General features: G+C 37.9%; 1 protein-coding gene across 2 annotated transcripts in view; it reads left to right on the forward strand.

Moving 5' to 3' along the window:
* The window catches only part of LOC101393488 (S-adenosyl-L-methionine-dependent tRNA 4-demethylwyosine synthase TYW1), a 221,573-nt gene that overhangs the window by 108,327 nt on the left and 91,225 nt on the right, over nt 1–22,021 (forward strand). For both annotated transcript variants that reach the window (XM_004439505.3, XM_087417408.1), the window contains one exon: nt 5,899–6,034. In XM_004439505.3, coding sequence (XP_004439562.2) covers nt 5,899–6,034 — 136 coding nt within the window. The remainder of the gene's footprint in view (nt 1–5,898; nt 6,035–22,021) is intronic.

Genomic DNA, 22,021 nt, shown 5'->3' on the forward strand with positions numbered 1-22,021 from the left:
TGAAGATCTGAACAACTAAATTAACAAATTTAGCCTATGTTACAGAAATAGAACATTGAAACCAGAAACTTTGGAACACAAATTCTTTTTGAGAGCATAGAACTTGCTCACAGAACGATTACCAAATGGCCATATGCTGGGCATTATAGCAAGTTTCAACAAAGTGTTGAAATCACATAGAGCATGATATCTGAACACAATGGAATTAAACTATGTCAATGTGAAAAGATAACTAGAATATTCCCATATGTTTGTAATTTAAGCAGTGTGCTTCTTATTTGCTTATGGGTCAAAGAAGAAATCACAGTGGACATAGAAAATATTGTGATGAATGGTGATGAAGATAAAAACAAACCTTGTATGTTGGATATAAGCAGGAATAGCCCAGTACAGACATTCAAAAACCTACTCTTCGATAGAAACAGTGAGAACACTGGCAAAAATTGTCAGAATCAACTTTTTCTTAACCAATGGTATGCAACAATCTAAGAAGCATTTATTCTAGAAAAATGGCTGAATCTCAATAAAACAGTAAGCTTTGTGATGTGTTAACATGTCCTATTCCATTCCAACTTCCTCAGCTCTGCAGTAGCCTTAAAAACCAATAGCCTACAGTCGTAGTAAAAACCAGCAACTTGGCAGCCAAAGGAGGGGGCAACAGTGTTGGAACTCCTTCAAAGTCCCATTCTCAGATAATTGTCATTATATGGCTCGCGTGGCGGTTCCCTGGAAACCGTCACTCACAAGGATTGTCTTTATTTGAAGTGACTCAGAGTTTGCCCAGTGAAAAAGCCTTTCTCTGAGATGTTTCTCATAAACAGTTATCGGCAGTTGTTTAACTTCACAGCTGCCTGAGGCAGCAATAACAGTTGGGGCAAACAAGAAGCTAAACAAAAAACTTAAAAGGAAAGGCTGGGGAGTGAGATATCCATAGAGGACTTTGAAAAGCTCCAGCATATTCCTGGGCATCTAGAAGACCGCATGCAGGGGCAGGGCTGTAGGCATGTGGGAAGACTTGACAAGGCCCTATATTCTTATCTCTGGCTGATTTACAGAGTTGCCGCATAGTATTATTTAAAATGTTGAGTTTTCATCAAAAAGTCATGATATAGACAAAGAAACAAGATTATGGCCCATACACAGAGAAGAAAATAGCAAATACAAACTGTCCCTTTCTTGGATTCCACATTTAAGTGAGTTCTGGCTTATCTCACTTAGCTTGATGTCCTCCAAGTTCATCTGTGTTGTTGCAATGGCAGGATTTCCTTCTTTCACATGCCTGAATTATATTCCATTTATAGATATACTACATTTGCTTCATCCATTTATCTGTCAACAGACACTTAGGTTGTTTCCATGCCTTGACTATTGTGAATAATGCTGCAGTGGACATGGGAATGTAAATACCTCTTCAAGATAGTGATTTCATTTTCTTTGGTTATATATACCCAGAAGCGGGATTGCTGGATCATATGGTAGTTCTATTTTTAATTTTTTGAGGATCCTCCATACTGTTTTCCCTGATTATACCAATTTACATTTCCACCAGTGGCTCACAAGAATTCGCTTTTCTCTACATCCTCGTCAGCACTTGCTAGCTCTTAGGTTTTCGAAAATAGCCTTCTAATGGCGGTGAGGTGATATCTCATTGAGGTTTTGATTTGCATTTCCCTGGTGATTAGTGATGTCGAGCACTTCTCATGTACCTACTGGCCGTTTGTATATCTTCTCTAGAAAAATGTCTATTCAGGTCCTTTGCCCATTTTTTAATCAGATTGTATGTTTTTTTGTTATTGAGTTGTATGAGTTCCTTATATATTTTAAATATTAACCTCTTGTCAGATATATGATTTGCAGATATTTTCTCCCATTCTGTAAGTTGCCTTTTCATTTCGTTAATCGTTCCTTTTGCTGTGCAGAAGCCTTTCAGTTTGATGTAGTTCCACTTGTTTATTTTTGCTTTTGTTGCTTGTACTTTTGGTGTCATATCCAAAAAATCATTAATGGCCAAGACCAATGTCAAGGAGCTTTTCCCCTATGTTTTCTTCTAGGAGTTTTATAGTTTCAGGTCTTATATTTAAGTCTTTAATCCATTTTGAGTTAATTTTTGTGAGTGTATAAAATAGGGGTCCAATTTCATTTTTTGCATGTGAATTCAGTTTTCTTATCACCATTTATTAAGAGATTATTCTTTCCATATTGAGTATTTGTGGCCCCCTTGTCAAATATTAGTTGACCATATATGCATGGGTTTATTTCTGGACTCTTGATTCTGTTCCATTGGTCTGTGGTTTTGCTTTTATGCCAGTACTATATTGTTTTGACTACCATAGCTTTGTAGTATAGTTTGAAATCAGGAAGTATGATTTCAGCTCCAGCTTTTTTCTTCTTCTCAGAATTGTTGTGGCTATTCAGGGTCTTTTTTGGTTCCATACAAATTTTAGGATTGTTTCTATTTCTGTAAAAAGTGCCATTGGAAGTTTGATAGGGATTGTATTGAATCTGTATATTGCCTTGCGTATTATGGACATTTTAACAATATTAATTCTTTTGATCCATGAACATGGGATATCTTTCCATTTATTTATGTCTTCAATTTCTTTCATCAATGTTGAGAAGTTACTGAAAACAATATAAAAATACACTTTCCAAGGCCCTATCCCTGGAGAGTGATTCAGTCTTGGAAGAGGCCCAAGCCCCAGAGTTTCAGGTACTTCTGATGCAGATGGTCCTGACCGCACTTGCAGAAAAACTGCCGGGAGGCTTGAAATACTGCTCTTGGCTTCCTGTGACAAGAGGCCCGGCCTGCACTGCCCACAAACTGGCTGTTCTGTTGGAGGACTAGGAGAATAGGCTCTGGAGTGACTTCTAGGCTTGAATCTCGTTGTTGACACTTATTCTTTGTGGGTCCTTGACCAAACTGCTTAACCTCTTTGAACCTCTGTTTCATCATCTCTAAAATGGGCATAAGTAAGCAACTACCTCATTGTTTTATTATGAGGATTCAATGAACTGAACAAGAAGATAAAGCACACAGCACAATGCGCCAGCACATGATGAGTACCCAGTAAATGGTAAATAGCTTTCTCCTTCTCCTTCATCCTCTTTCTGTCCTCCTCCTAAATTATTTGACCTGGCTTGACAGCCCCACATTTTCTTGAAGATAACAGTATTGGATGTTTGGGCCGCTTCAGTTATTTTTTGTCCAATAGGAGCATCAATCTTACTAAGCCACTTGATTTCTTTTTTTTTTTTAATAATTTTATTTATTTATTTTTCCCCCAAAGCCCCAGTAGATAGTTGTATGTCATAGTTGCACATCCTTCTAGTTGCTGAATATGGAATGCAGCCTCAGCATGGCCGGAGAAGCAGTGCGTAGGTGCGCGCCTGGGATCCGAACCCGGGCCACCAGCAGCGGAGTGTGCACACTTAACCGCTAAGCCACGGGGCCGGCCCGCCACTTGATTTCTTACAAGCATAAATCTCTCTCCTTTTCTAGAGAAAGGGAAAAAGGGAAAGGGAATTTTTTGTTCTATTACAATGCATTTCTATATATGATCATTCTTAACTCAGAGATTTAAAATTAGCAGGATTAAGGGTCATCACAGTAATCATATCAAGATTCATTGGGCATTTTCACTGGGGATTGGGCTTAAGGTTATATATCCCTTTTATTATATTGTCCTTTTTAATTGTTCTCGGCAGCAATGTGGGATTCTCAGACACAGGAATTATTATGATGATTTTAAGGATATAACATTCTCTTGCTTTTTGGGAACTAAAACGATGCTATCTCTCTGTAGAGTGGAGATGGGCAAATGACCATGTTGGTAGCATCATTGCCTGTCCTGGGGAATAGAGGCCGGTACCAGGCAGACATAAGGTCCCTTAGGTTCAGAAAATTTCTCCAAGATCCTTTTACTGCTTTTGAGCCCCTTAGGAATGACCTCTATAATTCCTAGGAACTTTTCCTCTTCTCCATTCTTCCTCTGCTCCCTGGCAAGAGATCTATAAACTTCCTTGATTATGGCATCTCAGGCGTTTAGTATTGACAAAAATTCCTTATTGGTACTGTCAGTGTCCAGGGCTTCCTGTTTTGCAAATGATGTAGGTTTGTAAAATAACTATGGCCTTTGGAATTTACTGTTCATAATCTTAAGTAGTTATGGAGGCATAGTGAAAAGGTCAGGCCAGTTCCCATTTTGCATCAGGCAGCTTTATGACAAAGTCCTGTAAGTATCGCAAGATGATAGCCAGCAGTATCCATTAAGACAATCTTTTTATTTTTTGTATAACATAAAGTCCAGTTAAGGTAGTATAGCATTTCTGTTTTTAAAGATGCCCCCAGCAAAAGGGGTGATGAGACAATGCTGCCATTACAGTATGCTGTTGTTTTGCATTTTCAGTAATTGATATCCTTTGCTCAGTAGTGACACATTACTGAACTTCTAAGGATTCCCTCTGTGTATTAGTATTGGAGAGGGATTAAAGCAGTGAGAGGCTGCCAGTATTTTAATCACTTCTTTCGTAACTTTGGTTGGAGTTTTTCCACTTTTAATAACTTTAGGTTTAGACTCTTCTGATTTTTTAGTATGTTACTAAGCCAGATCATTACAAGCGTTTGTTTGGCCTTCATGCCCTTAAAAGTTCTGTCAGCTAAGGTCAACAATATCAACTAAAAGATAGCTTTACGTGTCTGCCTGTAGGGCTGGATAAAAAGAAAAATAGGGTTCCTGTCCTTCAGGGTCTTATACTCAAAGATGGATAAGACTGATTCTGATAGATATAAAAAGCACATAAACCACTTGCATGGTGAGTTGTATGGCATGTGAATTATATTTCAGGTTTTAAAAGTGTTTAGACTTTGAAACAAAAAAATGCATAAATAATGTTCCAGGAGTAAATACAAATTGTGGAATAGTTATAGTAAATTAATAGTGGGAGAATTTGGTCAGAGGATTATTAAGGAGGAATTTCTTTCTTCTTTCTAATTCTAAATTCATTGAAGAGAATGAATTATGAGAGCCATTTGAAGGGAGATCAGAGAGGCTTTGGAAAAAGTACAATCTGGGCTTACAACATAACTGGCAAGAAATCTGGTAGATAAGAATGACATTGTGAAATGAGTCAATGAATTTGAGAAAAGTGGAGAATGGTGGTATTCATGGGTACTGATTAAGAAGTCAAAGAAAAATAAGAATCTGCAACATCCATTTTTCTTCTGGGTTGTGCTCCTTTGTAAGTGCTTTGTTTGCTGCTGTTCTAGCTCTGCATTGCTTAAAGCTCCCTGAATAGGTCATTGTTTGCCCACATAGGGCTTGACTTTAAACCCACTCCTGCTCTTGCAGGCATAGGTGAGGCATTGGTGTGGCTTTGTGCCCTTCAAAGAAGACTTGAGTTTTTGGGGTTTTTTCTTGTTCCTTAGAAAACTTCCATCAGTGAATTGACGATGAGAGAGAGCCCACCAGCACAGACCCCACATGGTTGTGAGATTTCAGCTGTATAAGTCTTGAGTGGCAGAGTTTATGGAGAAACTTTGGTCTGAGAGCCCCCTCTAATTGTGCTGGGTTAATGGTGCCAGACCTAAACCTCGATCTTGTTTTCTTTATTTTCCACTAAAACCTAGTGTTTGAAGAAAGACCAGTTTTAAGTAATTAAATGTTTTCAGTTTGTTATGGGTGGTGTCCAGTCATTTTTAAAAAGAACCAACTGACACCCCATCTTGTCACATTATTAAAATCATTGCTTCATTCTTCTGGGAGAGGTGGAAGCCTCTAGACCTAGTGAAATGTTTAATGACTACATCTATTACAGATTGTAAGTTTTACGTCATGAAAAGCCTGACATAGGCATAATTTTGTTTTTCTGTTGTTGTTTTTTTTATTTTAAATTACCAAGGAATCTCAAACCAGTTACCCAGCTGTATGTCAGTGTGGATGCTAGCACCAAAGACAGTCTGAAGAAAATCGACCGCCCACTCTTCAAGGATTTCTGGCAAAGATTCCTCGACAGTTTAAAAGCCTTGGCAGCAAAGGTAGGAATTATGACATCTCTAAAAGGAAAAACAGAAAAAAAGAAATAGAGGTGTGGTTTTTTTCTTTTTAAAATAAAAAAAAAAAAGACTAAATAAAATCTTCACCTTTTTTTTAGACTTCCACTTTTATTATTCAATAAATATTTATTGAGTTCTTCTTAAGTTTGTAGCAGTCTGCCTTATATGTAATATTTGCCCTTCATGTATTTAGGGAGAGACATACACGTTCCCAAAGTTAACTAATAACACATGGTAAAGTAGCAGTAGCTAGCAACCCTAGAAGAGGCGCCAGCAAATTGTACATGTTTAAACGTGAAGTTAATTTTCCTGAATTTCTAGAACCAAATTTCCTACCCAATAAGGAACTCAGCCTTAGAATATCCAAATTAAATGTCTTTTCCTGCAAACATTTACCTCTTCTTATGTCTTCTCTTATGGCATACTTACTTTCCTGTTCTTTTAGACCTAAAGTAACCTTCTGGTTCTTCTTTTCCATTAGGCAATATCTGAGGCTGTCTAGGTTGTATTCTGAGTTAGTGTGTGGAAGATGAGAAATAGGCATTAGCCCCATAGCTCAATAGATGGTATTTTCTGTTAGTTCTCTCTCTCTTCTTCTCTTATAGCCATTTCCCCTTTTCCTATTCTCTTTGCTTCTGCCCTGCAGTTCTTCATGCTTTTCCCAAATTTGACTGATATTGAGAATCACTACAGGAGCTTAAATAATTAGTATTTCCTATTCTTAGTGGGATTTGAGAATCTGCATTTTAAACATCCCAGGTGACTTTTGATGTGCAACCAGATATGGGTGTCACTGTCCCGGGAAGCCTTCCTTTCTCTCCGTTGCCCAACACTTACTTTGGCATTTCTAACCCATCACCATTTGGCCACAGTGGACATTTTTCAGGTTCATTGTTCACGATATTCCCCAGGAATGCTATACTTCCCTGCTTATCTTGGAATTTCTACAAAGGTGCCCAGCACTTCCTCTGAGTCCTTGGTTACCTCCTCAGAGTCTAGACTGTCCTTTCTTTCCATTTCTTTGACTTGTAGAAATTCTGTGCAACCTTCAAGTCTCCACTTCGTTATTACCTCTACCGTGAAGCCTTTTCCAGCTATAAATAACTGCCCCTTTCTCTCTTCCTAAGTTTTATATCTATAAAGTCATGCACCTTATAACTTACGTTTTTGGTCAATGGACCACACATACGACGGTGGTCTCATAAGATTAGTACCATATAGCCTAGGTTTGTAGCAGGCTATACCATCTAGGTTTGTGTAAGTGTACTCTATGATGTTTGCACAATGATGCAATCACCTAACTACCCATTTCTCAGAATGTGTCCCTGTGGCTAAGTGACACATGCCTGTAAATACACTTTATTTCTTCTCTTTTATCCTAGCTTCTCTCTCCCCAATTGGATTCTTTACACATGTCTGAATTCCACACAATGTCTAGCACAGCACATTTTATGGTATTTGATCAATGTTTTTTAAAAGGATGAATAAATGGAAATTCACCAGAGCTCAGTAGTGCTAAAATGTACCATATACATTTTCTTGACTGTTTGCAGATTAAATCTCCCTCCCTCCTCCTATTTTATGCTTGAGAAGTTAAATCAGTGTCTTTTTTGGTGATTAACGCTGCTGTTTTGTAAGAAATACAAAATAAGCATTACTTTAGTTTCTGATCTGTCTTGGATTATTTATAAAGCTAGCAGCTAGGTGCTTCTTGGGTTCCTAAAATTCTTTGTCTTAGGATTTCACCTTTAGCTGAATCATCTTTACTTGTTGCTGAGGCAGGAGATACATAGCATAAAAATCAGAATGGATTTAGATGGGAGTAAACAGCAGGAGTTGGCAATATCTGAGGCTGTCTAGGTTGTATTCTGAGTTAGTGTGTGGAAGATGAGAAATAGGCATTAGCAGAATGGCTTAATAGCTTACTTTTTTTCTTTTGGCCAAAATTTTCCACAAAATGAATTCTTATCTTGAAGTTACAAGCCTTTGGATGTCCAATTCAGTTGTAAGTGCTCTGGGTTGACTCACTGACAGTAATGCAGTAACTTAAAGTTCTACAGTATTTTCTAACCTGTGAGCTTCTCACGTATAACATGATTATTGTGTCCACGTAACTCTAGTTGAAAGAGTTTCCTTGGGCTGTTTAAACTATCTGCCCGCAGATTAGGGCAGTTGCTTTCTAAGCATTTTGTAGCAGTTAGAGTTTATGTTTCTCATTCTTGTATTGTTTATATTGTCGTTTAAGAAAGATAAGAAAGATCTGTCACAGGAAGCTGCTCTTAAAATAAAAAGTTTTCTTTAATTAACTCAAGCTATGTTATTTCCTCTTGAATATCTGTTATTATTGGTGCAGTAGATGCTATCAAGAAAGGTCTGTTTTACTGCTATTTAACACTCAAAAACAAAGCATGTATGTTGTAGCTATATCTAGGGTCAAGCATATTATTACTATGATCTGATAACATTTGAGTTTTTAAATGAAAACTTTTAAGTAAAAGTGCTATTTCTGATATTTTAATTAGAATATCCATACTGTTATCTTCTGTTACTTCTTTAGGCTTTCGTATACCGGAGCAAGGAAAGGCATTTGACAAGAGAGAATTTCTTGAACATTATAAACAAAGAATTTTGATTTGTCCCAAGATTTTCAGCGTGTTAATTAGCTAGTGCAACCCAAAGTAGGAGAGGTGGCATATTTTGTTTTTCTGCCCTTGGCAAGTGTAATGTTTACATTTCCAGGTCTTTATCCTTTTTCAAAATGTTCCTTTTCAAATGTGAGGAGAGAAATATATTGGTACTTGAGTATGTGGGGCTAAAAAGCAATTCCATCTAGATAACAGCAAAAAAATGTGTTAGCTTCAATTTCCTTTTGTGATACCTACTTGTCAAGCAATCATTTTTTTAAGAAGGAGAAATCCATCATGTACAAGACAACACTGCCTACCTTTGGCAGGAAACTTTTATCAGCAGTGTGGCCAGATGCGTTTCTGCTGGTATGTTATTATGCCAAGTCAAATTTCCAGTAGGAAATTGAAGTAATTAATCCTTTCCATGTTTAAGCAATAATATTGATATTCTTAAAACCTCATTTGAAAAGAAAGACAAAAATAATTCCCTGCATCACACTTTCTTGGCTATCAAAAATGAACATGAGCCCTCTTTGTACAGATGTGAGCATGCTCTGACCTGACATTATTGGAGTAATGTTCTGTTGTTAAGAAGGGCTTGTTATACATTAACAAGATAGCTCTGTATCTAATATTCAAATAAAACAGTGTATCCATGTGGCCTGCAATTTGCAGATTGAAAAACAAACAATATTTTATGTTCTTATCTCTGATTATAAAAATATTACGTGCTGATTATAGAAATTTGGGGGAAGTAAAGAGAAATATAAAGAAGCAAGAAAAGAGATTACCTGTAATTCCAGGACCTTGAGACAACTATTACTAACATTTTGAAGTACTTCTATTTAATCCTTTTTTGAGGAGGTCTGCTTTTTTACATATATTATTCAGTTTTCCATGTTGCTTTTGTTCTTATTACTATCGGATCATATGCATTTTTCCATGCTATTAAAATTTCTCTATGATCTTCATGTTACAGACAGCTTAGTGTTTCATCTTACTCAGTTTCACGCGTGTTGCCTGGTAGCTAGGTCTAGCAAGATTGTGTCATGTTCCAGCACGCTTCTTCACATAGTGGGGGCCTGACAGTAGGTCAGGTTCCCCGCCCTCAGCACACTTGACAGGGAGCCTCCATGCTTCCACTGCTCCCTAGTTGCAACATGTGTTATTTTGTCACTTTTTAACATTTCTAAAATCAGATGCAGCCAGAGATGGCATGTCATATTTAATTGGTAGTATTGTTACTTTCATGAACAAAAGACATAACATAATGGTACATAAAATATTGTGTGTCTTACAATCTAGAATATCTTGGAGTCAGTGTAATAATATATCTTCTTCCTTTCCTCCCTTTTAGGATGAGCTAGTCTCCCCTGCATCGTTCTGACTGGTTCCCCTGCTTATTGACCTATTTTTAAAATTTTTGCCTTCCATCATTGATGCCAGGGTCTATCCTTGAGCCTTAGTCCATCTGGCTGTGGTCTGGATGTCTGTTTCTTATTTCACCTTGTCTTAGGCTTTATCTTGCCCTTTACCTTCATCTAACCTTTGTGAACCCTCTCCACAGGCATAGATCTCCTAGGATGTTGATTCCATCCAGCCTGGATTTAATGCCATTTTACTCTCCTCTGCTTGGCTAAAAGGGTATTCTAGTTTTAGCCACTTTTCAAGACTTCTGTGCTTGATCTCTCCAGTAGTGTTATCCAAAGCCAGTGTCTGCAAAATGGTTAGTCCTCTCCAGTCCCAGGAAATTCACTAGTAAATAGGTTTTCTCCAGTCTGACTTCTGCCTAAGCTTGTTTTAGGGAAAGATGAACATGCTGCATCCTACGTTCATGTTGAGGCACCAGGTAGTGTCTAGCAGATAATTGCTTATATGGCTTGGAGACTCAGAGGAATGTTGGAGTATGAATATGTAGATTCAGAAGTCATCTCTGTAGCAGTAGATTGCAGTTGAAGGCGAGGAAGTGGATGGAATTATTCAAGTGTCTAAAGAGGTTCCAAAGAAGGAACCTTAAGGAACACAAATTTTGAAGCTTTCAAGATGAAAGCATATAGAGAGTGAATCTGGGAAGAATTTGATAAAGGTGTTGGTTCAATTTCATGCAAGTGCCGTGTATTACAAACAATTCAGAGAAACAGTGAGGTTCCAGAAAGATGTGAAGGGAAGGTTAAGATATGATGAAAAAGAAACTTGATTTACCAGGTGGTCTCTAATGACTATGTCAAAAAGAAGTAGAATACTGTGTTTTGTGTAGAAGCTGTTGTGTAGTGGGTTGAATGAGAAGGATGGAAGTGGAGAGAGTGAACAATAGATATTAATGTAATGAATATTAACCTTTTGAACCAAGAGCAATAATATTATTTAATGAAGAAATTAAAGGCATTTCCTCTTATCAGATAAAACAATTACATAAGCATATCTGCTAAAAACCAATTAGAGAATAAATATTACCATAATGAAGGAAATAAGATGACTCATGCACCACCAAAATGCAAAGATAAAAAACACTATTACTGTAATGCTGTATATCTTTCAGAGTTTTAATTCGTGTATATATGCGTGTATTTTACTTGCAAAATGAGATCATATTGTACATATTTTTACAACTATTTTTTATTTAAAATATTATGAACAGCTATGTCAACTTCTGTTTCCATAGATTAATTTTGCCTATTCTTGAACTTTTAAATTTATTTTTGTTCTGCCTATTTTTGAATTTTATCCAAATGGAACCATTTATTATGTATTCTTTTGTGTCTGATATTTTTGCTCAGTATCATCTTTTGAGATTCCTCCATGTTGTTATATGTAACAATTTTTGTTCATTTTTATTGCTGTATAGCATATGACTATACAACAAATTATTTAGTGCTTCTACCATTGATGCACATTTGAATTGTTTTATGGTTTTGACTATTACAAATAATTTTTATGGACATACTTGTATGTGTTTTTGGTGCACATGTATTTGCATTTCTGTTGGGTACATACGTGGACTGGAATTGTTAGATTACAGGGTAAGTATATGTCCCACTCTGGTGGATACTACCAATTTTCCAAAGTAATTGTACCAATTTATACTCCACCAACAGTGTGTGAGCTGGCCAGTTGTTCTGCATTCTCATCAACCCTTGTTTGTTTGTTTGTTTTAATTTAGCCATCCTGGTTGTTGTTTAGTGATATTTCACTATAGTTTTAGTTTGCATTTCCCTGATGAGTACTTTTTATGTTGAGTACCTTTGCAGATGTTTATGGGCCATTTGGATATCATTTTTATGTGAATTGTGTGTTCAAATCTTTTGTTCCTTGTTTATTTGGATTATTGTTATTTTCTTACTGATTTGTAGACATTCTAAAATATATTCTGGATACAAGTCCTTATCAGATACATGTGCTGAAGATATTTTCTCCCAGTTTGTCTTTGCCTGGTTACTCTTAATAATATCTTTTGATAAACAGAACTTCTTCCTTTTAACAAAGTCTAATTTATCAAATTTTTTAAAGTTTTATGGTTAATGCTTTTCAAATCCTAATTATGAAATCTTTACCTACCCCAAGGTCATGAGGATATTTTCTTATAGTTTTTTTGTAAAAGCTTTATTTTTTTCTTTCACATTTGAGTCTATGAACCATCTAAGATTAATTTTTATATATGGCATAAGATAGCATGTCAGGGTTAATTTTAAATTTTGAAATCTGGTAGTATAAGTCTTCTAGCTTTTTTCTTTAAGATATAGTAATCTTTGTCCTTCGTGAATTCTGCCTTTAGTGACATGCTTAAAAAGTCCTCATCCACCCCCCCTAGGTTATAAAAATATTTATGTATATTTTCCTATTCTTTCATGGCCTAATTTAAAAAAAATTTAACTCTTTAATCCAATTAGGATACAATTTAGTGTTCATTTTTATTTATTCAGTACCATTTATTGAATGATCCATTTTTTATGCACTGATTTGATAAGCCACTTTTATTATATACTGAAACGTGTGTCTGTACCAGTCCATTCCAAGAAAATGTTGAATGTGTTGATTTTGAACTTTTTTCCATGAACAGTGTGTCATAGACGTCTTTCTACAATAGTAAATACAACACTACAGCACTGTTCTTATTGTCTGGATGATATCTTATTCTAGGGGTATAACAATTTAATTTATAGGTCTTGTCTTTGGCGGTGTTCTCTAACTCCCTCGTTCTCCTCCTCTCTAGTCTATATCAGCACCTCTGTGTGAATGTTGCCTTGTGCTTTCTTTGAACACTCCTTCACAGCACTTACCATGGTTGGTTGCTTAGTTGTTTGTCCTTCTTCTTGTGAACTGAGAGGTCCCTGAGAGAAGGCATGGTATACGTTATGTCTTTTTTGGCTCACTGTGGTATTGCCAGCTCTTATCACAGTTATGATACACAATTGCCACATGATAAAATGTTTTGTGAATGAACAAATTGGATTTATCCACTCCTCTCTTGATATATATTTAGTTGTTTCCCAACAATCTGTCTTGTGTAGTAGTTAAGAACTTGGGATTTTGAAATAAGATTACCCAGGTTTGAATCCTGTCTCCTACCACTTCTTGGCTGTTTACTATTGGGGGAGGAACTCAGTTTTCTCATCTGTAAAATGGGGTTAATAACAGTGCCAACCTTGTAAGGTCTAGATAGAAACATCTAAAAACATCATAGGGTACTTGTGTTTATTTTTTTATTTTTATTATTTTTTTCGTGAGGAAGATCAGCCCTGAGCTAACATCCATGCTAATCCTCCTCTTTTTGCTGAGGAAGACTGGCCCTGAGCTAACATCTATTGCTAGTCCTCCTCCTTTTTTCCTCAAAGCCCCAGTAGATAGTTGTATGTCATAGTTGCACATCCTTCTAGTTGCTGTATGTGGGACTCGTCCTCAGCATGGCCGGACAAGCGGTGCGTCGGTGCGCGCACGGGATCTGACCCCAGGCCGCCAGTAGCGGAGCGCGCGCACTTAATTGCTAAGCCACGGGGCCGGCCCGGGGTACTTGTGTTTAAATTTTAAAATATAATATCCTCTATCACCAATTTTGTATGTATGATTAAATATTTTGGATATATAAAAAGATATAATAAATAAGATGGTAAATGCCACTGTAACTACCATCTAACTTAAGAAATAAAATATTATAAATTCAGTTGCACTTGCTGTGAGCCTCTTTCCTATCATATTTCCTTTCCATCCCTCTCCTTCAGAGGTAATCAGTATTCTGTATTTGGTGCTTATCATTCCATGCTGTTTTTATACTTCACTCTATATTTACAACTCCATAAACAGCAGAGCTGTTTTCCATATTTTAAATCTGTACATAGTAGTATCATCCTATATGTCTCGTTCTGCAACTTGGTTTTTTTTTTTTTGACCATTTAAAAAAAAATTTAACATTTTAACCATTTTTACATGTACAGTTCAGTGGCATTAAATACATTCACATTGTTTTGCAACCATCACCACCATCCATTTCCAGAACTTTTGTATCTTCCCAAACTACATACTGGTTAAATAACTCCCTATTCTTTCCTTCCTGCAACTTAATTTTATTTGTTTAATATTGTATTTGTTAGATTTACTCAAGTCGATACATTTAGTTTTTGAGACATTGTAACTGCTGTGTAGCCTTCCATCTTATAAATATTCCACAGTGTATATTATTCATTCTCCTATGGTTGGGCATTTGGGTTTTTCTGAAGTTTTCAGCTCTGTAATGAACATTATTGAAAGTGTCTCTTTGTGTACATGTGTGGTAATTTCTTTAGGGTTCATACCTAGGAGTGGAAATTGGTGGATTGTAGAATATATACATCTTCAATTTAACTAGATTTTTTCAAAGTACTCAGGAGAGTGGCTATACTTTGGAGACTAGTGTATTAGAGTTTCCATTTTCTATCCTCACAAATACATGGTATTGTCAGCTTTTTAAATTTTGCCAATCTGATGGATGTGACTTGGTATCTATTCATGGTTTTGTTCTGCATTCCTCTAATTAGTGGGGTGAGCATCTTTTCAAGTTTTGGGCCATTCTTTTAATTACCTTTCTATTACTTGTCCATTTCTCTATTGGTTGGTTGTGGTTTTTATATTTATGTTTTTATTTTTAGGTTTGATTCTTTCTGTCTGTAATGGTCTTTCCCTAAGATTGGTGGGGTTTGTTTTCTCACTTTCTTTAAGAGTCCATTCAAATATCAACTTATCAGAGAGACACCCCCTGACCATCCCATGGAGAACAGTACCCCTCCTCAGCAGCATCCCTGTCCCTCTTCCCTGCCTGTTTTTTCCATAGCATGTATCACTACCTGACTTTGTGTTTATTGTGTCTCTTCCCCAGCGCCAGTGTAAGCTTGTGAGAGCAGGGACATTGTCTTGTTCACTACTGTATCCTCAGTGCTTACAACAGTACTTTGCCTGTAGTATGTATTTAATAAATATTTATAGAATGAATATAAGAGTGCATGTATGCTGGTATTTAGGTTTCCAGAAATGATTACCTCCACCTCAGGCTATTAGAATAAAGAAGTGCTAAAAGAGAATAAAAAGATAGCATTTATCTGAAGAACTTTGTCCACCTCAGCAGGGTGAATGTGTCCAACTTATCAGAGAATCTAGGGAAAAGCAGAAAAGATTTCTGCTAGGCTAGAAGAAGTTGACGAAGATGCAGGTAACCATTCTTAATTCTGTCAGTCTCCCCTTGGCAACCCCCCAACCCCCTACAACTGGATGAAAACTCCTCAGAACCATGGAAGTGGAGAGACAAATGTTCTATGTCCATGTTTCTTTCTTTTTTTTACTTGAGATATGTTTACATACCATAAAATTCTCCTAGAATGTACAATTCACTGATTTTTAGTGTATTCACAAAGTTGTTCAGCCATCACTACTATTTAATTCCAGAACATTTTCATCACCCTAAACAAGTTTCTTTTTGATTTATAATGTTAAAACATTTTTTTAAAAAAATCCTTTATAGCTCATGCTTAGTTCTACAACTGTGTTTCTCTGTAAAGTGTGTGCTACCTTCTGGGGAAGCTGCTCTTCCAGGGTCTAAACAATAGTAGTCCCATAAGATTAATACCATATAGCCTGGGTGTGTAGTAGGCTATACCGTCTAGGTTTGTGTTAAGTACAGTCTACAATTTTCACACAATGATGAATCACCTAACGATGCATTTCTCAGAATGTTCCCCATAGTAAGTGACGTATGACTGTATATAATGTGATGAGGTAAAGATGTTCATGTTAGCAGAAGTCTGTGACAACATTACAGTTATATAATTCTGTAATGATCCATTGCCAAGATATTATTAGTACTGGAGGAAGATTTCATCTGATTTGAATAATTTCTTAAATTGAAAATTGCCTTTTGTTTCATATGGGAAGAAAATAGTTTTGGATTTAATCATTACAATAGTGTGTAATTCAAAGTGCTCCCTTATGAACTATGAAGACTATGATAGTAGTCTTTGTAATTTGGTGAAATTTAGGTCCGTATACTATATATCAATATAATGTGGTAAATCAGCGGGAAAAACTTAAAATGATTGACTGTCGAAACTAATATATTTTAGTGATTGGAAAAAAGTTGCAAGTTTTCCTATTTTCTTATTTTCCTGAAGATTTTTTGGTTGAGAATTGGTTGGTTCCAGTGAACACCTTCCTCCACCATTTTCTAGAAGGAAAGATGTTAAAACTAGAGGTTATTCTAAGGAAGTCCTCAGAATTCCTACTCTCTTGCAGTTAATGCCTTATTCATTAAATGTTACTGTCTTCTAAGACTAAGACTTTTTCTTCATCCCTTTCTGTGGGAGAATTACAGAATATTCCTAACTTCACTTTATTTAGAATATGTTTGATAGTCCTGCCTAACAGGAAATGGTAAAGAGCTCTTTGCTGGTTCCACTGGGTGAAATGCTCCTAAACCCATATAAAAGGAATTCAAGCTTAGTGGGAGTGGAATGATTCAACAGTATGGTGCCAGTTTAAACAAGGCTTCTGGGAGGCGTTGTTGGGTGACTTAGTGTGCATGGCTGAACATTCCAGCTTCCCCAGTGGATAGATTTGTATGTCTGGAGGTGTGGATTGAGACCCAGCCTTAAAAAAAAAGTCCTTGAGGTGGCCTATAGGAGGAATCCATGAAGTCCCCCTGCATTAGGCATCCTGTCAGAAGGGCCTGTATTTTCATCACTGTGGTGCTTAGTAAGTGCTTCCCTAAAGAGGCATCACAGCCACTGCTGAAAACGACCTTATCTTGGCAGCAGAGAGAGGCCCCCACTCTCGCTCCATGCACTTCTTCCTCGTGATCTCAGGGTACTGAGAAATAAGTTTAGACCAAGAAACCTGGGAGATGGCTGCTGATCTGGAATGGACCTTGCGTTCTTGTTAAATGGTTGAAGTGGCTTTCTGAGAAAGGCGCTGGGCAGCTACCTCGTTGTGGCCGAGGGATTGCTTTGGAGTTCAGCCTAGCCGGGACAGCCTCTGTACTGCCACCCTGTTCTCTGGAGCCTTGGCTTTCATGAGGCTTGGTTCCAGAGATTGTGTAGCCACTTCTAAACCTAAGCGGGAGATAAATAAAATCCTGTGTGATCTTCTGGGCCAAGATATCACCATTGCTTGTTAATACCCTTCTGTATTTACTTCTGGATTCTGCAAGCCTCCTGGTTTGGGCTGCCCTCGAGCAGCTATGGCTCCTTACTTCATATGAACCCTAGGAAATGTGCAGTATTTAGCCAAGGCATCCATATGGTGCCAAACAGAGAATGTGGGGTATTGAACTGGTAGCCCTCCTGGGCAGTCAAGGACATCAGTGGTTTCTGAGAATCTCTGGGTACTGCTGGCAGGTCATCCTACATTCATCCACATTGAACACACTGAAAGGGCTTTGTCTTAGTCTCCAGCTATCGATCTCAGTTGAAAGTGATCAGGGAATTCTGACAAGGATAGATTGCATACAGTTGTCCTTAACCAAAATCAAAAGCCATGAGGGTACATAAATGGGGAAGCAAGGGCAGGGTACTTCTCAACCAGATCAGTCACTACGTCCTGGTGGGCATGATCTACACTTAGGTAGCTCTGTTTGGATGTACTCCACTGCATGCAGGCTTGGCTCTAACTCTGGTGATCTTGTACCTGGCAGAGTGCTCTCCAGTGGGCCATGTTCAAGGTGGGGAAGGATGGAAGAGGTTATTAGGAAGAAGTGATAGTTGGATGCTCTTGTTATAATAAACTCCTTTGCTCTTGAGATCCGATCCTGATTATCAACATTGCTAATACTAGGAGGACAATGAGGTAGATCCACACATGGCCTACAGCACTCTTTTTTTGTGTGTGTGAGGAAGCTCAGCCCTGAGCTAACATCCATGCCAATCCTCCTCTTTTTTTGCTGAGGAAGACTGGCCCTGGGCTAATATCCGTGCCCATCTTCCTCCACTGTATATGGGACGCTGCCACAGCATGGCTTGACAAGCGGTGCATCGGTGTGTGCCCAGGATGTGAACCCCGGGCCGCCAGCAGCGGAGCACGCGCACTTAACCGCTACGCCACGGGGCCAGCGCCCTATAGCACTCTTTTGACAGCATTGTGACTGAGGAGCCCGCACTCTGGATCCACACTGCCTGTGTTTGAGAACTGGCTCTCCCTCTCAGAGCTTTGTTATCTTAGGCAGCATCCCTGTGCTTCAATTCCTCATCTGTAAGATGGGGACAATAGAGCACCTACCTTATAGGGTTGTTGTGAGGATTAAGTGAGTTGTTATGGAAAGTGCTTACTGGAATGGCCTGTAACAGAGTAAGATTTAATAAATAACTTATTTATAACTCTCCAAAATGGCTTAAGGAAAATTTATAATCTATATTTCATGTTGAGGACTTTATGTCCTGAATTTTAAAAATACATATTCTTTTAAATAAAAAATTATTCAGTGAAAACACTGACTTGAATTTATATCTATTTTGGATATGTACATTTTAAAGGATTCTGAGTTTACCTGGTCTCTCTGCTTTGAATGTTTATTCTCAAGACGAGAAATAACCTTTTTTTTTTTTTTTTTACACTGTAACTCTTTTTAGGCAGGAGAAATTCAGTTCATGAGGGAGATTCTGAAGAGTTTTCATACAAATATCTGCAGTACTTAATCTTCCCTGTTGTCTTATTATTTCTGTGTGTAGTTATCTGTGGATCTTTTCTGTTTTTTTTTTTTTTTTTTTTTTGGTGAGGAAGACTGGCCCTGGGCTAACATCTGTGCCCATCCTTCCTCTACTTGATATGGGACGCCGCCACAGCATGGCTTGATAAACGGTGCGTAGGTCTGTGCCTGAGATCTGAACCTGCGAACCCCTGGCTGCCAGAGCAGAGCACGTGATCTTAACCGCTGCGCCACCAGGCCGGCCGCAGAGTGTTACTTGTTTTTAAAAAGGATAACCAACAGAAGCGGCCCCAAGAAGATAATTTTTCTAGGGAAAAGAATTGTAAATACCATTTTATATTCTTCTTCTTTCTGGTATTAACAGTCATTACTGAAGCTTGTGTAAAGCAGAGAAGATTTTAAAAAGCCTGTAGCAGAGAGCAGAAATATGATGTGAGTCAGATCGAGGAGGGTTGTAGAAAGTAGGGCATGTTAATTGTCTCATGTACAAACATTTTCATCTTGAGCTCTTATTTCTTCAACATTACATATGTTTTTCCTAAATATTCTAATCAACACATAAGATAATTTCCCAAGACTTACACTAGTTATTGGTCATCTTAAACATGTTATTTGATCACCATTTGGTACAATGTTTACTGAGAAACATTGACTTTTCTTTCATACTTCATCTAGTTTTTTTTGTTTGTTTGTTTGCCCTTTAGAAGCTTTCAGGCAGTGATTGTTCTTGCAGTTAGTGTTTAGAGAAAGTATTTCACTGGAACCCCATGGGGGTCTTTCCAGCTCTCAGAAAGTGAGCGTAGCGGAGGTATCTGACTCCACGCCGGCGCCATACCAGCTACGTGACTTTGGCTAAACTACTGAATTCCCGTAAAGCCTTTGCTTCCTCACCAGTTAAGTGGGGTTAAGAGTAGATCCTAACATGTCAGATTATGTTTAGGGCTTAAATGATATAACACATGTATAACTCTTAGTACATTGGTTGGCACATGGGCTCAATAATGTTAGTGCTGTTATTAATAAAATGAGTTCAGACTTAAATAGTGATCATTTGCCTCTCAGAATAATTTTTGGTTACAAATGATTCTCAACATTTTGAAGACTTTGTTCTTGCTGTATTCATTCCAGCCAACTCTTACTTCGAGCTTATTATGTTTCAAGTCCTGCGCTAGGCTCGGGGATGTAATTACAACTGGGATGTGCTTAATGCCCTAGAGCAATTGCAGTCTTCTTGGGACAAATAGACAATTTCAGATGAGGTGACAAGTGCTGGGGTAGGAGTATGCACAAGGGCTACAAGAGCATAAAGAGACTCTGGGATCAGAGGCGGCTGCCTGCAAGAGATGACAGCTGAACTGACTTAACAGTCAATTATCACTTAATGCGTGATCCATTCACCTGGTATAAACTGTAAATGTCACAGAATGATATGGAATTAAAAGTAAGCTTCCCTCCAGCCCTAGTCTCCCAGCCGCCCAGTGCTCCTTGAGAGCCACTGCTGATTACTAAGGTGCATTCCCAGTGGGGAATAAGAGCAGAGCTTGGAAACGTGACAGCACGAGTGGCCTGTTAGTTCGGTTCTACTGGAATCCCAGGGCAAGGGGCTGGCGTGGGTGAGGAATGGAATGACATGAGTATTGGGAAGGAGGTTCCTCAACTGTGGTAAAAAACAGATCCATACTACTCATAAAATGAGAAATGGTCTTAAAAATCTAACTATCCACAGGTTAATAGTGCCTCCCACAACACAGAGTTTTTAAAAATCTGTTAAAATAATTCTGTGGTTCTTAAAACACTCAATTAGTCATTTGAAGCTGAAAAAGCATTTTTTAATGTATATACTAATTAGATACTTTTTTTGTGTGTGTGAGGAAGATCAGCCCTGAGCTAACATCCATGCCAATCCTCCTCTTTTTGCTGAGGAAGACCGGCTCTGAGCTAACATCTATTGCCAATCTTCCTCCTTTTTTCCCCTTTCCCCCCCAAAGCCCCAGTAGATAGTTGTATGTCATAGTTGCACATCCTTCTAGTTGCTGTATGTGGGACGCCACGTCAGCATGGCTGGAGAAGCGGTGCGTCAGTGCGCGCCCGGGATCTGAACCCAGGTCGCCAGCAGCGGAGCGTATGCACTTAACCGCTAAGCTACGGGGCCAGCCCCTCTAATTAGATATTTTTTGGCTTAAAACTATGTTGAACAAAAATATTTGTAATAGCTGTATAATTGTGGGGTCATGGGTGATATTTTAACATGTTTTTCAGTTTTCATTAAAAATAAAATCTATAACATTAGAGAAGAACATTTATATTTTATCTTTAAGGTTTGCTGTAATGTTATTTAGTTCATTAATGTAGCAGTAGATAATTTATTCAGCAGAAATTTCTAGAAGTTGATGGTCTAAACAACCAAATACACAGAGTAGTATCTGTTTTGGGTGGGTAACTTTTAGGGCCAAAGCTTTTTTCCATTTGAGAAAGTGTCTTTTACATGAAGCTTGCTGTATATTAAGGTCAGCCCTGAGTAGATTGTGGCTTGAATAATACTGAATAATAGTGACACATTACAGCTCAAAAAATGAGAAATGGTTTTAAAGATCTAGCTATCCACAAGTTAATAGGGTTTTCTCTACTCTTCAACCTTCAGTTCATATATCATCAGATTGTCTGAAGGATATCGGAAAAGACATCTCTTCCAAATACAGGCATACCCTACAGACCATCTCCCCGTAGGCTATTGGTTTCCCAGTAGAACACCTTTTTGTTTTTGTTTCTGTTTTGCTGAGGAAGATTAGCCCTGAGCTAACATCTGTGCCAGTCTTCCTCTGTTTTTATATGTGGTTTGCCACCACAGCATGGCTGACGAGTGGTGTAGGTCGGTGCCCTGAATCCGTGAACAGCGCCACTGAAGCAGAGTGCGCCGAACTTAACCATTAGGCTACGGGGCCGGCCCCCCTTTTTTTTTAATATCCAAACTTCATTTAACAGAGAAGCCTTTCAATACAATGTTTCCAATTGATATTTACAAGGGCAAAATTTATATTTATTTTCCAAAACTTAATACAGAATTCAAAACAAAACAATATGCAAGAAAGGTCTTGAATGACATTCCAAATACAATCATCAAAGTCAGGTGTAGATGTTTTGAGAAGCTCACCCAGTGTCATCCGAGGGGGATTTGCTTCTTGATGG

Source organism: Ceratotherium simum, chromosome 26, assembly GCF_057802395.1.
Source record: "Ceratotherium simum simum isolate JZ-2026a chromosome 26, ASM5780239v1, whole genome shotgun sequence".
In the NCBI taxonomy this organism is placed as follows: domain Eukaryota; kingdom Metazoa; phylum Chordata; class Mammalia; order Perissodactyla; family Rhinocerotidae; genus Ceratotherium; species Ceratotherium simum.